The 22,637-nt window shown below is 37.2% G+C and overlaps 4 protein-coding genes across 6 annotated transcripts; all 4 read left to right on the forward strand.

The window, feature by feature from the left end:
* Nucleotides 1-7,769: 7,769 nt before the first annotated feature.
* LOC113313646 (DNA-directed RNA polymerase II subunit RPB7-like) lies at nucleotides 7,770-11,678 on the forward strand. 3 transcript variants are annotated; one of them, XR_003341979.1, is made up of 9 exons: nucleotides 7,770-7,933; nucleotides 8,731-8,890; nucleotides 8,972-9,137; nucleotides 9,230-9,280; nucleotides 9,389-9,454; nucleotides 9,542-9,610; nucleotides 9,998-10,060; nucleotides 10,261-10,337; nucleotides 10,444-10,871. XR_003341979.1 is itself a non-coding variant. In XM_026562447.1 (8 exons), the coding sequence occupies exons 2-7, from the start codon at nucleotides 8,775-8,777 to the stop codon at nucleotides 10,324-10,326; spliced, it is 534 nt and encodes a 177-aa protein (XP_026418232.1). In that variant the 5' UTR covers nucleotides 7,770-7,933; nucleotides 8,731-8,774; the 3' UTR covers nucleotides 10,327-10,337; nucleotides 11,093-11,678. The 3 variants fall into 3 exon arrangements, 2 of the variants coding, with proteins under 2 accessions (XP_026418232.1, XP_026418227.1); XM_026562447.1 differs by lacking the exons at nucleotides 9,998-10,060; nucleotides 10,444-10,871 and adding an exon at nucleotides 11,093-11,678; XM_026562442.1 differs by lacking the exon at nucleotides 9,998-10,060 and having other exon boundaries at nucleotides 7,771-7,933.
* A 691-nt stretch (nucleotides 11,679-12,369) lies between these two features.
* On the forward strand, nucleotides 12,370-13,867 carry LOC113313627 (zinc transporter 5-like). Its single transcript, XM_026562424.1, has 2 exons — nucleotides 12,370-13,154; nucleotides 13,235-13,867. Exons 1-2 carry the CDS (start codon nucleotides 12,504-12,506, stop codon nucleotides 13,688-13,690), a joined length of 1,107 nt encoding a protein of 368 aa, XP_026418209.1. The 5' UTR covers nucleotides 12,370-12,503; the 3' UTR covers nucleotides 13,691-13,867.
* Nucleotides 13,868-14,567: 700 nt separating this feature from the next.
* Nucleotides 14,568-16,963, forward strand: LOC113313636 (zinc transporter 5-like). The gene is made up of 3 exons (XM_026562432.1): nucleotides 14,568-15,230; nucleotides 16,070-16,219; nucleotides 16,294-16,963. Exons 1-3 carry the CDS (start codon nucleotides 14,583-14,585, stop codon nucleotides 16,597-16,599), a joined length of 1,104 nt encoding a protein of 367 aa, XP_026418217.1. The 5' UTR covers nucleotides 14,568-14,582; the 3' UTR covers nucleotides 16,600-16,963.
* Nucleotides 16,964-18,891: 1,928 nt separating this feature from the next.
* On the forward strand, nucleotides 18,892-19,894 carry LOC113335815. Its single transcript, XM_026581856.1, has 2 exons — nucleotides 18,892-19,396; nucleotides 19,576-19,894. Exons 1-2 carry the CDS (start codon nucleotides 18,974-18,976, stop codon nucleotides 19,675-19,677), a joined length of 525 nt encoding a protein of 174 aa, XP_026437641.1. The 5' UTR covers nucleotides 18,892-18,973; the 3' UTR covers nucleotides 19,678-19,894.
* The last annotated feature ends 2,743 nt before the right edge of the window (nucleotides 19,895-22,637 follow it).

A 22,637-nucleotide genomic window follows, 5' to 3' on the forward strand; every position in this document is an offset into this window, starting at 1 on the left:
TAAGAATCTATCATTTTTGGGGTTTATTTCGCTTTAATTCGTCGAATCGAGAAAATTTTTTTCTAGGGTTTTCGGTTATTTATCCAGATTCGGACGATATGCATGCTCATTTACTTCCGAATGTAGTCATGTTCTTCATTTTTCAAGAACATCGACAGTATTCGGGAGAAAGATTTGATGATTATCTGCCGAATATTGGTGGTCATATCTTCCTGGATACAAACTGCTAATAATCGGTAGTTTAATTAATTTTTTGGCTACCGAATATATTTAAGTAGACACAAAGTATTCGGAAGAACACTCACTACCGAATGTATATATTGAAAAAATCTCAAAATTTATGATATAGGAAAAATCCCATTTTGGGGCCAGTATTTATTCGGAAGACAATATAATGTTTTATACCTCCGATTGTGTAGGATAAAATTTTAGAGTTTCTGAACTCCAGTTGATGAATATTCGGTTGTAAACGTGTTTAGTTATATTCCGATTGTTTTTCATTCGGAAAAAATATGTGTCTTCTTACTTCGAATTTGTACATTCGGGTTATAGAGGTGCACTTTTTCTTCCGATTGTGTAGGATGAAAAATTTACAGCTTCTGAACTCCAATTGATGTATATTCGGTTGCAAATATGTTTAGTTAGCTTCCGATTGTTTTGTATTCGGGAACAATATGTGTCTTCTTACGTCCGAATGTGTACATTCGGGTTATATTTCCATACTTTGTCTTCTGATTGTATAGTTTGTAAATATTGTTCCTTTCTTTGTTGTTTAGACAAAGTCGAGAAGGGAGGAAGAAAGTGACAGCTAGTGCTAGGAGGGAAAGGAGTGCCAAAGATAATTCAGGTGCTCAACAAAGCGAACAAGAACAAAGCAGTCAACAAGGAGTGCAACCAACTGTTGAACAACAAGGCAGTGAACAAGGGGTGCGACCAAGTGTTGAACAAGCCGCTCAACAAAGTGTAGGACCAAGTGTTGAACCAGTTGATCCAGTGGCAAGAGTAGAAGAAGAAGGACAACCAAGTGGTACCCAAAAAGCCAAAAAAGGAAAAGATGTTGTAAGGAAGGATATTGCTAAGAAAGCATCACATCTTGTCCCTCAGCACTTGAAGAAGAAGGGTATTCCAGCAGGCACAATCCTTGGACTACCAGCGGATGGAGGAAAATTGCTATTTGGATACAAAGACTCATGGGCCAGAGAAATATATGAAACCGAGGTAATAAAATTACTATTTTTTATTAATGTATTGTCTATGTGTTATATCGTAATACTTGTATTAAGGATTTTTTTATGTACTTTAATAGGATCATCAAGATGCGGTCCGTCTACTCAAACCTACCGCCGCACCAACAAAAATGCTTGCGTGGCCTTTATCCGGTGAATGTGAAAGGTTCAAGATAATTGTTGCCAACTCGGGGTTAGCTAATGCCGCCGAGAATTCATTGTTGGAACATGATCGTGTGGCCATATCGGCGTTCGTGGAGAGAATGTATCCTGAGACCGATACTTTCCATATGCCGTTTGGGGAGATGACGATCACCCCGGATGATGTTGTGCAGATTCTTAACCTTCCCGACCAAGGCACAGCTGTGAAGTTTAACTACACAAAGCAGTTAAGTTGGGCACAACTTTATTCTCTAACTAACAAGTGCTTAGGTTGGGATGAAGAGACAACAACAACAGAGTTTAGGAGGCATGCCAGTTATAGAACAAGACAGATCAACATTACAGCTTTGATGAATATGTTCCGAGGCACCTTGGAGAAGGAAAAGAATGGAACGTTAACTGATGAGAAAGTGAACCACGCTGCCACTGCATATCTCCTCTGTGTATTGGGATGTGTCATATTCCCCAATACTTCTGACAACCGGATCGACGCCAACCTTATACAACTTTTGGATCCTCTCCATGAAGTCGGTGACTATTCTTGGGGCACGGCATGCCTAGCATTCTTGATGGAAGAGTTGAGAAAGGCGTCGAGGCTAGGAACCTGCCAAGTTGCCGGGAACGTGGCTCTATTGCAGGTTTTTTCTTTAACTCTATAACTCACTTTATAGTTATTCGGTAGACAATACATATGACGCATATTCATAACTCCAAAGGACGCATATTCGGTAGGAATTGATCCATCTTATTTTCCGAATGTTTGTTATTCGGTGGCTAGGTACTTAGTTTTATTTACGATTATATATAATCGGAAATATGTTTTTGATATTACCACCGAATATACAGGCCAGAAAAACTAGAGGTTACTGAACTCCAAAGGACGCATATTCGGTAGGAATTGATCCATCTTATTTTCCGAATGTTTGTTATTCGGTGGCTAGGTACTTAGTTTTATTTCCGATTATATATAATCGGAAATATTTTTTTGATATTACTACTGAATATACAGGCCAGAAAAACTATAGGTTACTGAACTCCAAATGACGCATATTCGGTAGGAAATGATCCATATCTATTTCCGAATGTTGGGTATTCGGTAGATAGGTACTCAGTTTTGTTTCCGATTATATATAATCGGAAATTATGTTTGGAAATTACTACCGAATATACACAATCTATTTACTAAAACTTGATTTCTTATGTATATAGGCATGGATCTATGACCACTTCCCTATCCTGAAGTTGGCCGGAGAGAACCCGGGGTGGTGCAAAGGTACTCCTAGAGGAACAAAGTATATATTTGAAGACAACCGTTCTAGGAAAAAAGAGCAGCAGTTGATTCGCATGAGGGAGATTTTGGACCAATTGAAGGCCTCGGACGTATGCTTTGATCCATACAAGGAAGATCGAGCCAGTGGGCATATAAATGTTCGGTCGGACTTGTCCCTTTATTTTGGACCATTGTGGCACCCCACAGGATATGTGATGTATAACCCCTCTAGGGTGATGCGACAACACGGGTATATACAACATCAACCTCTGGAGAAAATGGGGGATTACTACAAATTGGAGTTGGAGTTGTGTTCTTCTAGTGGTGACAATCTCACGATTGTTCACACAGGCCCACCTACTGTTCTTGATAACTGGGATAAGAGGAATGACTTCATTATCGACACTGGTAGACGAACCATCCGAGGTGATGAAAATTCTCCAGACTATATGAGTTGGTATAACAAGGTATCACATCCTTTGGTTATCCGTGAAATCAAATCCAACACTACTGCGGCGGGTTCAAGTTATAATTGTATCATCAAAGACAAACCAGCTGGTTATGATAGACTGGTGCGTGTTCTTATATTTTTTTTCATTTTATATTATTCCTATAAATCTTAGGTAATTACCGTTTGATGTTATGTCATTACGTATAAAAAACAGGTGAATAGGTTCAAGCGTGTTTCCAAAATGTTAACTGCATGCTTGAAGAGCGGAGATCCCATGCCAGCTGAGAAGATCAAAGAGGCTAGAGATCTAGTTGATAATATGGATAACGAAGATTATGCTGCCCAGTTTGGGGAGAAAGTCACGAAGAGGCATCAGCCCAAGGTGGAAGTATCAAAGACGGGTAAAAGAACTCGAGCTTCATCGAGCGCTGAAGCTGCTCCAACTGAAGCTGCTCCAACTGAAGGTGCTCCAACTGAAGGTGCTCAAACCCGTGGTCGTGCAGGACTGGGAGGTAGTCACGGTCGTAAAGTAAAGAAGAGCAGATAAATGACAATGATTTTTGTTGTACATTCGGAAATTTGTTTGGGTAACTAAGTTAGACAAGTTCAAATGACAATGATTTGTGTGGTATATTCGGAAGTTTTGGTAACTAATTTAACTTCCGATTATTTCAAAGACAAAATTTGAAAAGTATAAGTTTTTCCAAATTCTGATTTTTGGGCCATCGTACATTCGGAACTTTATAAAAAACCTATCCTCCGAATATCACAAGTTCAAAACAAACCACGCCATGGCTCCAGGTGGTTCCAAGGGCCAATATTGAAGGTTAGACATCCCATATTCGGAAGTTTTGGTAACTAATTTAACGTCCGATTATTTCAAAGACAAAATTTGAAAAGTATAAGTTTTTCCAAATTCTGATTTTTGGGTCATCGTACATTCGGAACTTTATAAAAAACCTATCCTCCGAATATCACAAGTTCAAAACAAACCACGCCATGGCTCCAGGTGGTTCCAAGGGCCAATATTAAAGGTTAGACATCCCATATTCGGAAGTTTTGGTAACTAATTTAACGTCCGATTATTTCAAAGACAAAATTTGAAAAGTATAAGTTTTTCCAAATTCTGATTTTTGGGCCATCGTACATTCGGAACTTTATAAAAAACCTATCCTCCGAATATCACAAGTTCAAAACAAACCACGCCATGGCTCCAGGTGGTTCCAAGGGCCAATATTGAAGGTTAGACATCCCATATTCGGAAGTCTTGGTAACTAATTTAACGTCCGATTATTTCAAAGACAAAATTTGAAAAGTATAAGTTTTTCCAAATTCTGATTTTTGGGCCATCGTACATTCGGAACTTTATAAAAAACCTATCCTCCGAATATCACAAGTTCAAAACAAACCACGCCATGGCTCCAGGTGGTTCCAAGGGCCAATATTGAAGGTTAGACATCCCATATTCGGAAGTTTTGGTAACTAATTTAACGTCTGATTATTTCAAAGACAAAATTTAAAAAGTATAAGTTTTTCCAAATTCTGATTTTTGGGCCATCGTACATTCGGAACTTTATAAAAAACCTATCCTCCGAATATCACAAGTTCAAAACAAACCACGCCATGGCTCCAGGTGGTTCCAAGGGCCAATATTGAAGGTTAGACATCCCATATTTGGAAGTTTTGGTAACTAATTTAACGTCCGATTATTTCAAAGACAAAATTTGAAAAGTATAAGTTTTTCCAAATTCTGATTTTTGGGCCATCGTACATTCGGAACTTTACAAAAACATTATCCTCCGAATATTACAAGTTCAAAAAAAACTGTTTCCTGGAACCAAACAACACCATAATCGGAAAGAAAGTTGACTCATAAAATAACCGAATATTACAATCGGTAGGTTGTTTAACAAAATAATCTACCGATTTCGTATAATCGGCTAGTTTTTATATTAATAATACTCCGATTACATCCATTACATAAATTTCAAATGGCCTTAACCTTACAATTTCGTCAAAAGCACCTAAATCCATACTCCTAATTGACCATAAAAGTATTAAAACAGATCATAACTTCCAGTGACCATAGAAATTGTCCCTCTTGATTTTGTAGCATCCTTCATGTTCAAATCGTTTCCCGTAGAGGTCCACATACCGGGGATCCGCAAGATTTCTCTGAAATTACGAATGAGTAACAAGTTAGTACTAACTTTTGTTAATGTGAATTGGAGTTACAGAGATACTTACTCGTTTTTCATACGTCCACCAAGGAAAAGCGTTCCTAACAAACCGTTCCTCATCTTCAAGTTTGTCAATCTCCTTATCTAGCGCATTCTTTCTCATCTTAATGTCATTGGATGATCTTCGAATTCGATTACCATCTAAGGCCTCAAATACCATTAAGATACGGTTCCATATCTGCTGTTCGGATTCCGATTTGTGGAGCTTGTGAACAAGATCATGAGTAGTTACCACAACCCACGCTCTATAAATAGCACAATCTTCTTCTTCGGCAAAACCAATATCCATGTTTTTGTTATGAAAATTAAAACTGAAGAGAGGAAAGAGTTTGGTGCAATTGGGGTGATAGATATGAGTTTCTTTATATAGGTTTAGGGTCCAACGACTCTTTTTGTTTTTCCCAAAAACTCCAACGGCTAATTTGACGAAAGTTGAATGTGGAGAAACCAATAATCGGTAGGTATTGGATTTAGCATATCTACCGATTATGGTAGCTTTCAAAATTTGAATTTGCGGCAACTTATAATCGGTAGGTTTTGTAATATATTTAACTTCCGATTAACGCTGAATCCAAAACACGAACCAAGAAATACTGCACGTCGTATAATCGGAAGTATGGGAACGATTTTGGCTTCCGATTGCATTCGGAGGGTAACAATGTTATCATATCCTCCGAATATATAAGGGTCATTTCGCCATTACGAATTACGCGAGATAAGGGCTGGCTACATTTTCCCTTTGGTGACCTTTTTTGTTTTATTGTTGGCCCCTAAATCCTTTTGAGTGGCCCCTAAAAACGCCAGGTTTTTTAGGGACCATGATTTTTTTGAGGGGACCATGGTTTTATTAGGCCACCTTCCCTATAGTGATAAGGGGTGTCCTAAAACGTTGAAATGACTAACTTATCCTTAACCTAATTTAATTTAAAACCAACCTAATAACCACATATATATATATATGTGGGAACGATTTAAAACCAACCTAATTTAATATATATATATATATATATATATATATATATATATATATATATATATATAACCACCACCACCGCCGATTATCACCACCACCACCTCCAATTATCACCACCACCAACCACCGATTACCACCACCACCTCCTCCCACCACCACCACCTCCTATTTAAGAAATGTAACAACATCAATGCAATCACAATTAAGTTCGGTTACATAATAATTTTATCGAGTATAAAAGACGCCAGCCACAACCTGATTCTGCAATGGGACCACTCTGGAGGTATTTTCCAACAAACCCTTCGCTTTAATTTGATTATGATTGCTTCAATCGAATAGAAATCATCAAAATAGGGTTTTAATAGGAGTTATAGAGCCATGTTCGGTTAGGTCGATTTTCCAAAAAAAACCTAGTTTACTAACCGAACTGCTTGAAAATGAAGAACACGAAGAACAGTTCGGTTTTATTGGATTTAAAACTAAGTCACCGAACTCCACCCTTAGAACCGAAAAAAAAAACAAATCCAGTCTAACCGAATTGTGTTCTTGTGGCCACTATGTTGAGTTCCAAAATAACCGAACTTAGCCAATAGAGTTCGGTTTGTTCGCAAAAAATTTTAAGACTACAAAGTAACCGAACTTAGCCAATAGACGCCGGAACTTCACATTTTTTTTGTTTGTTAAGTTCGGTAACTTCACAATTTTATCGCGGAAACCAAACTCAGATTCGGTTGGTTAGCTGTTAGGTTCAAGTTTGCGAAAGAACCGAACTTTGTAAACTTATATACTCTTATATTACGTAAAGTTCGGTTAGATCAAAAGTGCATGCAGTTTGCGAACCAACCGAACATAACGCTATAACTCCTAGAAATTATTAGAGTTCGTTAACCTGCGTGTTTGGAACAAGTAGCCGAACTACACCTTCAGATGAGTTCGGTTACTTGTTCATCTCACGGGGCAACCGAACTACAACTTCAGATGAGTTCGGTTACTTGTTCTTCATATAAAGTAACCGAACTGTTCAAAATCCAGTTCAAATCCGGATCATTTTGAAGATTAACAAATATTCTAGGAGAGGATGGAGATGAAGAATCAGATGAGTTTTCATCATTTGAATACTCAAACTTAGTGAATTGGAAAAAAAATTTTATTTTCCATGTTTTTCTCCTTCATCTTCCCTAACTCTACTCTCTCAATAATTCTACTCAACTAATAATAAACCCATCTTTTAATTTAATCTCACTAATTGTTTTTAACTAAATCATTCACCAATCATCACCCAAAATTAATTAAGAGGTAGATTAGATATTAAATAAATAACTAGATAGAGGATGACCGAGAATTACTTCTAATGCCTTTACCCAAAATAAAACCATGGTCCTCCAAAAAAACAAAAAAAAAAACATGGTCTCAAAAAAAATCGTTCTTATTGTTTTGCCCACACGCCCAACTCCTCCACAGCAAACAGCAGCAGCCGGAACCACCTTTCTTCTTCTTCTTCTTCTTCTTCTTCTTCTTCTTCTTCTTCTTCTTCTTCTTCTTCTTACGAAGAGAAGAGCTGTTGTGGAAATTGGTGATTGTCTTCAACAAATTAAAACTGATTTAAACAAGGTTGGTTAACTTATCATCATCATCATGAATTTCTCGGTTTAATTAGGGATTTTATCTATGTAGTATCTAATACTTGTTGTCACTTTCTCAAATTACAAACCCTAGCTAGCTCAAAAATTTATGTTAAATTGAATCTGTGTTGATGAAATTGGTTTGAATGTGTTGAGCTCTGCTAGCTCACTCAGATATTGATTCAATCTAGGTTTTGCTGTGGTTGTGGTGGTAACAGATTACATGTTAGGGTTTCCGCATTGGGATTTGAATATATCCTTTGTGTTTTGTCTATGATTTTGAAAACAAAAACATATATGTCTTCCTTTGTGTTGAATTGATTCAAGGTTGAGGCATTCTTATTGAATAATCTCTCTCTTTGTCTCAGTTATGCTCTTCTTTAGAAGCTTTAGTGTCTCAGACGGACCATAGATGCAATTTGGGCTTTGTTTTTTTGCTTTCATTGATTTGGTTTGTGGATCATGTTCTTGCTTTTAGGTGCCAGCTTAGGATTGTTAGACTTATTAAAAATTCTGGATTATTACTTTTGAGTTTCAGTATGTGTGTGTAGCTCCTTTTCTAAACGATTCGTTACTGGTGATTCAAACCTTTTCACAGTATTCGTCCTAGTATGTGCATGTGGTTAGTCTCTATAGAGGAAACAAAATAGATACTAATTTGTATCAGCTCAACTGTAACTAATTGGATTTATTTTTAAGAGCCTAGGGTTCTTTTATACTTTTTGGGTGGAGCTAGAGATTTCATTTGCACTTGTTAGGCTGACATTCGATTAACTTTTTATGCAGAGGTAAGTTTCTGAGGTAGATTTCTACAACAACAAAAATCAAAGATGTTTTTTCACATAGTGCTGGAAAGAAATATGCAACTCCATCCTCGCCATTTCGGCCCAAATCTACGTGATAAGTTGGTTGCAAAGCTCATGAAAGATGTGGAAGGCACCTGCAGGTTTTTATCTCTTCATAATTCGCTATCTCACATAAACGTTGACACACACGTTAAACCGTATTTGTTTTCTCCTATTTGCAGTGGCCGTCATGGGTTTGTGGTGGCAATAACAGGCGTTGATAATGTTGGGAAAGGTCTAATTCGTGATGGTACAGGGTTTGTGACGTTTCCTGTCAAGTATCAATGTGTAGTTTTCAGACCTTTTAAAGGGGAGATACTTGAAGCTGCGGTTACCATAGTTAATAAGGTTTCTTCTCTCTTCAGAAATTCATTGCTCAGTGTTCCGTTCTTGCGTTGAAGATGTTTCAGTAATTTTGATAATGTTTTGAGTACTTGCAGATGGGGTTTTTTGCTGAAGCTGGTCCTGTTCAAATATTTGTCTCAAACCATGTAAGTATTTTGTTTAGAAAGTGATTTCTTCTTGACCGTAGTATTACGAAAGGGGCTTTGCTGGATGCTTAGTTGCATTATGGAATTTGCTATTTTTTTTGTTTGTAGCTGATACCAGATGATATGGAATTCCAGTCTGGAGATATTCCAAATTATACAACTTCAGATGGATCAGTAAGTCAAACTCCTGGGAATTATTTCATAGAAAAATGGTATGGTTTATAGGAGTTTGCTTCAGTTGATGTTGGGATGGGCTTGCAGGTTAAAATTCAAAGGGATAGTGAAGTACGGCTAAAGATAATTGGAACTCGAGTTGATGCTACAGAAATTGTATGTTTTCTGACTTTTGCTTTAGTTGTTGTCATTCACATACAAGTTTTTAGGTGTTTGCAGTTCAGGGTTTATTACTATTTTTTCGTCTACACTTTTTAAAAGCAGATAGCATCTTATTTTTTACACACCTAATAATGAAATGGACGAGTGCTAATACTGAATGTGCTGAGTAGAAATCATCACCTATTAGAGAAACGGCGGAATAATAGAAAGTCTAACCATGAATGATGTGATAAATCCATTATTAGAGGATTTATAGGCCCTCTTTTAGATCCAAATGTAGTTAGACTTCCCCTCTCTATAATGGATTTCGGATTTCCCATCTCACCTGTGAACCATTGGCTTTGGTTTAGTTCAAGACTCGTTTTATTGGTGATTTTGCAGTAACAAAAGTTTGCCTGTCCGCTGGACTTTGGCCACTGTTAAGCTGTTTGGGTCGAAAAAAAGGTTTTACTTCCTTTCAGTGTTACCTGTTCAGGCTGTTCTCTAAACTTGCTTACTTGGCTAGGATTTTGTGACCTCTGCTCTGTTTTAATATTCATCAGTTCATTCTCATCCGTTTCGATCGTTTTGTTTAGTACTACTCCTTTCTTTTATTTAGTCGATGCGTGGACACTCAACTGTTACATTTTGATACCTTTCTGCAGTTTTGCATTGGTACCATAAAAGACGATTTCTTGGGTGTAATTAATGACCCTGGAGCCGCTGCTTAATCCAACCACTGGTGAGAATTGCAATGGAAACTGTCATTGTTTTTACTTTTTAGTTTCATATCTCAGCCACATCTTCTAACTTGTAATTGTCCAATCCATGAACCCTTTCCTGGCCAGCTGCTAAGTTGGAGTTTATCTGCAAGAAAAGAGAGCAGAATATGGTCATCCTGTCCAAAGACCAGGGCTGCGTGCTCTATTTTCCTTTCCTTTGTCCTCCTTAGTACTCCATAGACAGTGAAACACAAGAAGTGAAGTTCCACTTATTGTATGAAGAAGATGTATATAGCTTCTGCAAAAATAGTGGTTCTATCTTCTTCTTTTTTTTTTTTATATTATTCACATACACACTTTTGTTGGGCAAATGGAGGTAAGGCTTGGGTTCTAGCTAGAATATAGTGAGACTTGGGACTGGTATAAGAAAGTAGAAGCTAGGACTCGTTCATGCTTTTGGCTTTCAGGGAACCTAATGGTAGTAAAGGGTCACCTGTAAGTTGAAGTTTCAGACTTTTATAAATATACAACATGTAGTGTTTTTTGTTTCTCTACTTAAACTGTCAAAATTAGTTGTTTCACCAGTGCGTGGTGATTAGCTGTAGCTGTAGCATGTAGGTAGGAGTGCAGTAAATGACAAACTAGAAGTGTCCTATTGCCAGTTAAGCTATGTATATCTCTTCATCCTAATCTCATGTTCAAAATTCAACAGTTTGACCTTGACTATGAGAATTTCTTAGTTCTTACATTTTTTTTGTAATGTTGGTGGTTGTAGTTACTCCATCTATAAGATTTAGTTGAGACAAGAAGATTTGATGTGATGAAGAAGAAGAGATTAACAAGTATGAGGTCTAAAAATTCTATCGGATTAGTTTCTTATCTAGACTGTCATGTGTGGGCTAAGGCAGCCTGATGATGCATTTCTAAGCAAATACAAGTAGACAAGATATTATGGACCGAAGAAAAGGATCATTCATGGGTTTCACTTCAACATCAATCAATAGTCTAAGTTTTGAGACGTAGTACTAGCTTTTATTGTTTGGTACTGGTCTATAGTTCTGACTTCGTGGCTCATGAGATTGAATTCAATGGAAACAGGATCACTCAAAGACAAAATAAACAAAGAAAATAAAGAAGAAGAAGAATTGAAAAACTGGTTTTACACTTGCTGGTAGGTACTGTATGGACCATAGGGTGGTGCCCTCTAAGTCTAACCTCTATTGGCAACTTGATCTCTGTCTGGTTTTTAGTGTCCTAGTCAAAATTGTATGTAAGACGACTGACTGGCCAATATGGTCAAGAAAATTCTTACAAAAGCCAAATTAAGTTGCAAAATGAAGTAAAGCAGGTTCAGTTTTTTTTTTCCGGCTGTACAGTCAGTGAGGTTACAGTACCTGCTGAGTCGATCGAATCGTGTGTTGATTCTTACAAGGACTGGTGATGCCCTGGTCAAAACTGCTCCAAATTAATTCGGATTATACATGCCATGTGATAAGCAAGCAACCTAGTGGAGCGTACCAGGTTGATTGAAATTTCTTGTTCTGTGATCTCTATCATGAAAAGAATGGTAGAGAATGACCCGAAAACAAATAGTGTCGACATTTCGTAGACTTGACTCATGACTTATCAAGCCCCAGCTTACACGTAAACAGCTACGTACAGCATCCAACCAACAATGAAGAAGGCTTACAAAAATTATGACAACATGGCTAACTCTTTAAGTATCCGACTTTGTGAATCAAGGGTCAATATTAAACACTCAAGTACTCAACTATCTTTCGTTGCCGTTTTTGCCAACACTTTTTCAGTTCAAAAAGAAAAGTTATTTTGAGTGTAATTCTTATTAACAACAACTAAATTATTTGACTCAACCAATTTCTCCATATTATTAGGAGGAATGACTTCATTATTTCAACTCATTAAACTAATTCACATGGTAAATGACCTTCTTTCCCCTTCATATTCTCCAACTTTTAACTACAAGCACACAAACCCCAAACCCTTTTTAGTAAATAATCATATCTATGTCCATTCTGCTCTCTCATCCCCACAAGAGAATTTTGGATCATCACGTTCACTTGTATATAAAAACAAACCTTTCTCCACTTGTTTCTTAGTAGACTCAGCAGCCCCTTCTCTCTTCTTCAACATACTTTTCTTCTCCTTTGTTGTTTTTCTCGTTCAATATGATGAAGAAGATGAGTTCTTTTTATAATTCAGTTCTACCAATACTGCTAGTAGTACTGGTTCAATTTATATATTACCCGGTTACAGTCTCTGCCGAGTGTACGTGTGAACCAGAAGATGAAGAAGGTGTTAACAAAAACCAAGCACTTGTCCTCAAAATCATATCTATTGCTGTCATTCTTACTGCAAGTGCAATCGGAGTATGTCTTCCTATACTAGGCCGAAGAATTCCAGCTTTACATCCAGACAGTAACATCTTCTTCGTTATTAAATCGTTTGCTGCTGGTGTCATTTTAGCTACGGGTTTCATTCATATACTACCCGATGCTTTTGACGATTTGACTTCTCCTTGTTTGAAAGAGAACCCATGGGGAAATTTTCCGTTTACGGGTTTCGTTGCCATGATGTCTGCTATATTGACATTAATGGCTGATTCGTTAGCAACTGGTTACTATAGGAGATCAGAGTTGAAGAAAAAATTCAGTCACAATGGTCGAGATGAAACAAAAGTTGGTGTTACTGTTGGAGATGATGAAAATGAAGCAGGAGATAAACTAGAGGTTCATACGCACGCAACACATGGTCATTCACATGGATCATCCCTATCGTCTTCCGCGGATATGCTTCTGCGCCACAAAGTCATAACTCAGGTAAGTGATCATTTTTTTTTTAACGGCGACAAAAATTACAAAGCCTAAATTTAGAATTGAGCTAATTTTGGATGTTGCAGGTATTGGAGTTGGGAATATTGGTGCACTCTGTGATAATAGGTGTAGCAGTGGGTGTCTCTCAGAGTCCTTCCACGATCAGGCCTCTGCTCGGAGCGTTAACTTTCCATCAGTTTTTCGAAGGTATTGGACTTGGCGGATGCATAACACAAGCCAAATTCAATGCCAAATACGTTGTTTGGATGTGTGCATTCTTCGCGCTAACCACACCAGGAGGCATCGCAATTGGAATAGGAATCACAAATGTTTATAGCGAAACTAGTCCCACGGCTCTGATCGTCCAAGGGGTTATGAATGCTGCTGCAGCTGGAATTTTAATTTACATGTCATTGGTTGATCTTTTGGCAGCCATCTTCATGGACCCAAAACTTCAAGAAAATGGAATGCTCCAACTCTCATCATATGTTGCACTTCTTTTAGGGGCTGGTGCTATGTCTGTCATTGCCAAATGGGCCTAATTAATCAAGAAGAATGCATTGTTAATCATGAATTCTATCCATAGTTGCTTAGAATTAAGTATATAGATTAAATATTAACAGATGTATAGAGGGTAATAGATCATCAACTGCAGATTGGATCATAAAACTTTTTTTTTTTTTTTTATGGTTTAAGAATTTTTGTGATATTTCTTGTTATTGTTTTCGGCTTGTACCACGCACGTCTTCCGCTTCGGTCACTTTTGTCGAAACCAACGATCATGGGCGTCTTATGTAGAATTGGCAATCTTTATGTCATTTGGCGCAAGTTGCTGATAATGACCAAGGATAATTTGTTACTAATCCTTAAGTTATTCATTCCTAATCCTAAACAGAAAAATTGGAAATGCAAGAAGTTGAAATTGTGATCATCAATCATTTAAATAACAAATGCAAAATTCCAAGGCTAATAAATATTGTGTTCCCTTCTGAGTTCTGAAGAAATGATTTTGCACCTTAAACAAACAGAAGGTGCCATGACTTTATAATGTCGACATTTTTAAGTGTTGACCTTGGGTGTACATAGTAAAAACCATGATCAATGAACACAAGCTGAGGATCTTGATTTAGAATCCCTAGGATGTCAACATGGTATGAACATTGCTTAGATTCATAGTCAACTCTATGCAGCTAGGTTCCAATGTGCAGTACTAATCAGGTCTGAAATCATCAATTATATTTTTTAAATTCAACAAAATAATTTACTTGTTTTAATTAGTAATGTGGTATGACCGATATGACCCTAACCTATTCATCATATACACCTCAAAATGAAATAAAATACTAGCACACGCCAAGGTGTTACATTCTTATATAGTCGATCTGGGGTTATTACGTCTAGTTTCAGCTTCTCAATTTTTCCAAACACCCAGCCATGAATAAGAAGCTGCTTCTTCAACCTTGTTCTTCTTCTTCTTGGAATGTTTTCAAAACTTTTGCCGTGGTGTTGCTGTCATTCCTTGTTCTTGCTGTATCAAATGTCTGCGCGGAATGTACGTGTGACCCGCCGGAAGAAGGAGACCATAACAAGAAAGAGGCGCTTAAATACAAGATAGTTGCATTTGTATCCATTCTGGTTGCTGGTGCAATTGGAGTAGCTCTTCCCCAGCTTGGCAAGAAAATCCCAGCTATAAGACCAGAGAAAGATATATTCTTTGTGATCAAAGCTTTTGCAGCTGGTGTTATCTTAGCAACCGCATTCATCCATATACTTCCAGATGCATTCGAGAGCCTAAGTTCACCTTGTTTGAAGGAGAATCCATGGGCAAATTTTCCGTTCACCGGATTCATTGCAATGATGTCAGCCATATTGACGTTGATGGTTGATACCTTAGCTACAGGATACTACAGAAGATCAAACTTTAAGAACACACAAGGCGCGATTATGGATCATAATCAAGGCCAGGATGATCATGTGCATAACTATGCAACACATGCTCATTCACATGGGTCAGCGTCCGCCATGGAATCATCCGAGGCTAACGCATCGTCTGAACTTATGCGACATCGTGTCATCTCCCAGGTAAGAATATCACTTGTTTTTTGTTTCATAGTCCCTAAATAATTTGATTCTTTTCTCTTTTTCACACCTTGCGTTTTAGGACTTATTACACGAATCTTTATATGCAAAAAAATTAATTAAAATAAATAAAATACGAAGAACCTTGAATTTATATGAAAAGATCATCGAAAGATCCAAAAAAAAAAACGTAGAGTTTTATATGTGTGAGTTTTGTACTATTAGCATGCAATTATGCATAGGATATTTTAATGTAAAAGACATCTAAATCGCTATGTTGGCTTATCAACCACCAACATTGAACCAATATATGATTTTGAATGAGGATAATCTCTAGAATTATGCTCGCGGTGACATTCAGATAACTTATATTCAATATCCGGCAAAATACAGATAGTAAGACTAGTGAGACCAAATACGCACGATCTAAATCTAAATCGCTATGCCGTCTAAAAATAATTGTTAATGAGTTGTTTACACAAATAAAATAACTATTAGTGAGTTAATTATAAAGAAAAGAAAATGTCAGATATTTTTTAAATAAAAATAATTTTTCTTCAAAAAAATGCACGATCTAAACCTAAATCGCTCAAATTCTAAAAACATAATTATTAATGAGTTGTTTATAGAAATAAAAATAATTATTAATGAGTTATTTTCTGAAGAACCAAAAACCAGATGATCTGAGGTCGAATCTTATCTACTTTCTAATTAAAATCTAACAATAATAAAAATAAATCATCTTTTCTTTTTTCAAATAAAAAGAAATGAATTAAGGGGCTTGTAGTTCATTATTCATTATTAACTGATAAAAATTTCGTGTTGAAATGTTGTGGATGCAGGTGTTGGAACTAGGAATCGTGGTTCATTCAGTGATAATTGGGATAGCCTTGGGCGCATCCGAAGACCCATCCAGCATTAAGCCACTTGTTGGGGCGCTAACTTTCCATCAATTCTTCGAGGGCGTTGGACTTGGTGGATGCATAACTCAGGTACGTACCAACAATGCAATATCATATCGCACCTAGCTTATATGTTTCTACTGATGTGTATGTTGGACATGTAGGCAAAATTCAAGAGTAGAGCCGTAGTGATAATGATACTATTCTTCTCACTTACAACACCAATTGGGATTGGAATCGGCATCGGGATATCAAGTTCGTACGAAGAGAACAGTCCAACTGCTCTAATAACATCAGGTGTTCTAGATGCTGCTGCAGCTGGGATCTTGATATACATGTCCCTGGTTGATCTACTGGCAGCTGATTTCATGAACCCTAGAGTTCAACAAAATGCTAAGCTTCAGTTCTCAGCTTACGTATCCCTACTCGTTGGGGCTGCCTGTATGGCAATCATTGCTAAATGGGCTTGATCACAGTGCATGCATGTCAGTAAGGATGCATGCAATGGTCATTCAACTTTTTTATTCTTTCGGGGTGCCAATGCCGCCAATTCCCAAGGCTTACTTTCTTCTTGTTTCTTGTGTGTTGGAAGAAAGATGGCTATGGCTGCTTTCAAATTCTTTTGAAGTTGATGGAATTAACTGTTGTTGCTTACAGTTAATCCCTAAAAAATAAGTTGACTTGTATATGTGAACTGTAAAAATGTTGTAGGTATATACTGATGATGATGTAATTCAGATACCAAAAGGAACGAGGTGAAGAAGATTATGGTATGGTATATTACACTAACTATACATTGTAATTAAACTATGTTGCTTCATTCTCAATATATACAAGCGTGTGGTGTGTTGTTTTTATTGCTTGTTTAATTATATTTTCATTGTTTAAAGTACTTAATCCTGATCTGACAGCTTGGGAACAAAAGTCACTACCTATTGAGAATGTGAGACCTAGTGTTCCGAAATTAAAAAGGGAAAATGGGGAATATGCCCCAAAATCGACTGTTATCTTGGGGATATGCCCCAAGATTTCAGTTTATGGGAATATGCCCCAAACTAACGGTTTCCGTCAAGAAACCGTTAAATAGTCAATGTATTCGAACTTTTTATCCAATTTCTTCAAAAAAATTTCTGACCGAATATATTCTTGAACCTTGTAAAGGTGTTCGTATATAATATATGTGTTTTTAATTTCGTATATGTAATCCCAAATGTATGTGAATTTTGACTACTTAACTTTTGGATGGAATTTTGGGCGGCTGGGGCATATTCCAGAAAACTGGAATACTGGGGCATGTCCCCAAGATGACAACCGATTTTGGGGCATATCCCCAATATAGAAGAAGAAAAGAACTTGTTGTCCGGCGGCAACACTATAAAATGAACCGTTTTTTGGGGACTACTCAAAAATGGTGGGGGACTACTCTCCTTTTTTGGGGGTGGATATTAGAAATAATAATGAGTCACCCCTTATCTAATTTTTTTTAATACCAAACTTGCCCTTGATTAAATTAGTGTAATGATTAGTGAGATCAAATTAATAAGTTGATTGTTTTCAAAAGAAGAATTATTGAGAGGGAGAAGAAGAAAATGAAGATGATAATGAAGATGAGGGTTTTGGAAGAAAAAAAGTTAAAATCTTTTTCTTTAAGAACCACAACAAGAGTATGATGTTTTGGGTACTCATGGATACTTCAATTTTAGTTAATGGTGCTTGAATTGGCCAAAACATTCCTAAAAATGAACAATTTACAAATTGATTTCGGTTTGGTTAAAAAAGTTCGGCTACGAAATCTGAAGAACAGGTAGCCGAACTCATCTGCAAGTGTAGTTCGGCTAATATTTCTGAAAACACAGGTAGTCGAACTCAGCTTTAATGGAGTTTTTTCTTTCAGAAAAAAGTTCGGTTAGGAGAAGAAAATTGCGACGTAACCGAACTAGGAGTTAGTCTAGGAAAAAAATTTACGACATAACCGAACTCAATATGCAGGTTTTTCAGAGAAAAGTTCGGTTAGGAGAAAAAACTTGCAATGTAACCGAAATTTTAGCGACGTAACCAAACTATAAGTTCGGCTTGGACATTTTTTTTTCGACGTAACCGAATTTTTCTCTGAAAACAAAAACCTCCATTAAAGTTGAGTTCGGTTAGTTCGACAAAAATTTTCACATAATTCCTAGCCGAACTTCTCTCTGTAACTTTTATTTTCAACTCATTTTGATGATTACTTCTCATTCTTTCAACGGAAAACGAATGAAAAGTAATGGGTTTGTTATAATTTTGATTTTGATTTTATTTTTCTAATGATTTAAATTAAGTTATATGTAGAGGTGGCGGTGGTGGTGATTTGAGATGGTTGGTGGTGGTGGTTGGTGGTGGTGAGCGGCGGTGGCAATGGGAGGAGGTGGTTATATATATATATATATGTGGTGATGATGGGAGGAGGCGATTATATATATATATATATATATGAAGGGTAGGTTAGTCATTTCCACACTTTAGGATATCCCTTATAAATATAGGATAGACATTCCTATCACAAAGTAGTCCCCCACCATTTTTGAGCAGTCTCCGAAAAAACGGTTCTTTAAAATACTTGCCTATAAAACCTGACCTAACAACTAAGCCCAAACCCAACAATTTCTTGGATAAATAAAAAACAAAGAAAATATTTGAATTTCTCAACGGTAACTCTCTCTCTTTTCAGACAAAAACAAAATATTTTTGTACCGTTAATTTCAATATCTTACCTTGCCATCATTTATTTCTCTCTCACTCTCTGTTTTCATTTCTCTGTCACTCAAACAACATTTTGATCAACTTAATTTCAGTAAGGAAATTCATGAAATGAAAGAAGATAGAATCATAATCGAACGTGTTATAACGGTAGAGTATTTGCAGTCATCAATGGCTACAAATCTACTCTGTAAGTTCCCAGATAACTCTGCTTTTGATTTTGATTACACTCAGAGTGGAATTTGGTCTCCTTTACTTCATCGTGGAGGTGGCCCTTTGGCTTTGAAGACATCAATTTCAGCTGATGACATACGGAGGAAACTTTTAGATGATGATGAGAAGGAAAATCTACTGAATGGAAATGAAAACATGATTACCAGCTGTAGTAATGTAACGGAAAAGATGAAGAACAAGATTGGAGTGAAGATGATGAAAATGATGACGAAGAAGATGAAAAATAAGAACAAGAGCAGCTCATCATCACTGGATCTATCTATAACTCCTATGGCCAAAAAGGGATTTACTCCTCAAAAGGTAATTCCTTCATATTTTCTAAATTTAAATGGATTAATTAGCAGAGACATCAGGATTCTTAATTGATTGCTGAATGGGATTGATTGACTGGCTTATATTTTTTGTTTGATTAATTAACTCTGTTTTTTAATTTACTGACTGATGAGTATTTAAATTGGTGGTTTTGTTCAAATACTCAGGGATGGGAAAAGGTGTTGAGGGCAGCATCAAAACAATTCAAGAAACAAAAGTGTTTACCATCTTCTTTGCAGATGAAGTTTCCTAAATTTCTCAACAATTAGTTGTATGATGATTGATGATGGTAAAATGAAATGAGGGGGGAGCTTTCTTTAAATTTCTCAACAATTAGTTGTATGATGATTGATGATTAGTGATTACATTAATTATGGATTATCTCAAGAGTCAAGAACTAATGTATGATGATGATAAATTTAATGATAATCATCTCTTATATGAATAGAGTAAATTGTTTAATAAGTATAATTTCCTAGAGGTTAATCAAGGTAATTTTTGTACTGTAATGCATTGTCCCAAGGGAGAGGTGGGTTCTCTTTTCTGTTCTTGCTTCTTGGTCAGCCAAAGTCAACTATACTGGACCAAAAGTTAATCAATTTATTTGTCTACAAACATTCGCTTGCAATCTCCTAGGCACAATGGTCATTTGCATTTTTGTGATTGAGTTTTTTCATTATAGCATGGTTTGGCTCTTCAAAGAATCAATATGATTTTATTTATTTTTTTGAACCATGCATTTTATTGAAAGAAGATTAGGTTACAATTTGACGTGGGTATGTGGCATCCACATAGTCATGGAAAATAACTTGACTAATACAAACCGGGATTGTCTGGTCCCAAATTCTGGTTGAAAGATTTCCCATTTGATTTCTGTCAGCCGCATGATTGGCCAAGCCATCCACTGCTTGATTTCCTTCTTTGTAGTTGTGTTGGATAGTGGCTTGCGAAATCTGTCGTATTGTAGTCTTTATTTCTTCAATTATCCATGAGATATGCCAAGGAGGATCAGTAGAGAATGTGACGAAGAACATAAGGTTTTCTGAGTCCGTCTCGAAGAGAACTTTTGCCCATTTCCTTTCTGTTGCTGTTCTTGAGGCCAATAACAGAGCCCAAGTTTCTGCAGCTAAGGAAGTTGTAATTCCTAGAGGTTGGGCTAAAGCCATAATTGTTCGCGCTTCAGAGTCTCTGCAAATGAAACCGGCACTTACAAAACCTGAATGTCCCCTGGCTACCCCATCGGTGTTAATCTTAATCCAATTCAAGTTTGGTGTGGACCAACCTACCGAAATTGTTGAAATCCTTTTGGCATTTCTCGAGTGTTTAAGGACCGGTGAATCTCCTGGTAACACTGGAGGAAAGGATTTTATTTCCAGGGAATATTCTTGTTGTTGTTTTTTTGCCCAAGCCACGTATTTCTTCTGATGTTGTTTGCTTTTGCCGGTAAATCAGCTCATTCCTGGCCAGCCATAAGGTCCAGAACAGAAAGCAAACAGAAGAGATGATAGATACTGGTGCTGATTGTTGTAGAATTTGGGAAATGGTTGTTTGCGGCGTTAAAAGACATGTGGGGTTATAGTTGGAGTTTGGTAAGGTTGATAGCTGAGTGAATAAGGTGTTCCAAGCTGCTGTCGCCGTTGGGCAGTGAATTAGCATGTGAGTCGTTGATTCCTGATTAGCGTTGCATCTGGGGAAAATGTCGGAATTTGTCATATGGATATGATGTAGGAGAGAGAAGGTTGGTAGACCCTCATTGATTGCTTTCCACAAGAAAAGCTGAATTTTTGGTGGACATCATCTGTATCCCTATTCTCATACCCCAAAATTAAATCTATTTTTACATTCCAGAGTCTGACCTTGTAAAAAGTGTGAGTTGTCGGTCTTGTTGTTTTGGATGAAGTAATAAAATTACTCCCATCAGATATCTGCTCCAACACCAAATTTTTATCTTGCACTTCTGATAGTTTTTTAATTAAGTCTGCATCAGATTTTTGTTGTTGTGTATCCCCCCAGGTGTCTTAGCATCTTTATCTTTATTTAGAATATCTTCAACAACCTTACCTGCTTCTTCTTAACTCTTATTTTCCTCTGTTGGTTTAGCTTTTTTCTCAATAATCGTAATACCTTAATTTCGACAATGGTTCGCTGATTAAAATATAGGAAATGCTTTGTCCTTTTCTAACACAGAGGCTTTTTTAGTACAATTGGCTCTAGAGTTGGCAGAAAACTTTGCAGTTAAGCGTGCTCGGTCGGGGGTAATCCAGGAAGGGGTAACCTCGCGAGAATCTGTTGTTGGATGACCGAAATGGTGCCCGTTGAAAACTCCACACTACTAGATAACCGTAGTGGCTAAGTGAGGATAGTACCGGTGGAGGGTCGAGTCATTACAAATGGTATCAGAGCCGATGATGGATTACCTGCCGAGAGTGGGAAGATATGTTGGACGGGTTTGGTCCAGGTGTTTGTCTCTCACGAGGGATAGGGAACGTCGGAGATCTAAGATTGTACATATTTCGGAGCCGAGGATGGCTCCAATTTAAAGGTGGTGGTATATTGTAATACCCCGATAGGAGGTGGTTCGCCGATTGGAATATAGGAAATGATTTGTCCTTTCCTAACACCGAGGACTTTCCTAACACCGAGGCCTTTTAAGCACAACTTGGTCCAGAGTTGGCAGAAAGCTCCACCGTTAAGGGTGCTCAGGCGGGTAATCCAGTCCAGGGATGGGTGACCTCCCGGGAAGCTATTGTTGGATGATCGCAGGAGTGCCCGTTGAGAACTCCACACCGCTGGATAACTGTAATGGCTAAGTGGAGATAATATCGGTGGAGGGTCGAGTCATTGTCAGGGATGAGTGACCTCGTGGGAATCTGCTACTGGATGACCACAACGTTTCCCGTTGAAAACCCCACACAGTTGGATAGATGCAGTAGCTAAGTCGGGACAATACCAGTGGAGGATCGAATCATTACGATAATAACTTTTCTAAACTTATTCAAAAGCCTCATCTGCAACATGTTGCTTTGACAAAGATAACTCAGTAGCAGCCGCTAACTCATTCGCCTCTTTCTTAGATTTTTTAAATTCAGCAAAAGTCATTTCTTATTCAATTATATAAGCATCCTAAGAATTGGCCATAAACAACATCCACAAAATAAGGAACATTATCATATGATATTTCATCCAGTTTTACTTCAGCCAGTTTAGCATTAGCTTCTGCTAACAAGGC

The sequence above is a fragment of the Papaver somniferum genome, chromosome 1 (assembly GCF_003573695.1).
Source record: "Papaver somniferum cultivar HN1 chromosome 1, ASM357369v1, whole genome shotgun sequence".
NCBI lineage: Eukaryota > Viridiplantae > Streptophyta > Magnoliopsida > Ranunculales > Papaveraceae > Papaver > Papaver somniferum.

Coding starts and splice junctions, on each gene's coding strand:
- LOC113313646 (XM_026562447.1), top strand. CDS start 8,775: ATGTTTTTTCACATAGTGCTGGAAAGAAATATGCAACTCCATCCTCGC. Junction 8,891..8,971: donor GATGTGGAAGGCACCTGCAG/GTTTTTATCTCT, acceptor TCCTATTTGCAG/TGGCCGTCATGGGTTTGTGG. Junction 9,611..10,260: donor GAGTTGATGCTACAGAAATT/GTATGTTTTCTG, acceptor ACCTTTCTGCAG/TTTTGCATTGGTACCATAAA.
- LOC113313627 (XM_026562424.1), top strand. CDS start 12,504: ATGATGAAGAAGATGAGTTCTTTTTATAATTCAGTTCTACCAATACTG. Junction 13,155..13,234: donor GCCACAAAGTCATAACTCAG/GTAAGTGATCAT, acceptor TGGATGTTGCAG/GTATTGGAGTTGGGAATATT.
- LOC113313636 (XM_026562432.1), top strand. CDS start 14,583: ATGAATAAGAAGCTGCTTCTTCAACCTTGTTCTTCTTCTTCTTGGAAT. Junction 15,231..16,069: donor GACATCGTGTCATCTCCCAG/GTAAGAATATCA, acceptor TTGTGGATGCAG/GTGTTGGAACTAGGAATCGT. Junction 16,220..16,293: donor TTGGTGGATGCATAACTCAG/GTACGTACCAAC, acceptor TTGGACATGTAG/GCAAAATTCAAGAGTAGAGC.
- LOC113335815 (XM_026581856.1), top strand. CDS start 18,974: ATGAAAGAAGATAGAATCATAATCGAACGTGTTATAACGGTAGAGTAT. Junction 19,397..19,575: donor AGGGATTTACTCCTCAAAAG/GTAATTCCTTCA, acceptor TCAAATACTCAG/GGATGGGAAAAGGTGTTGAG.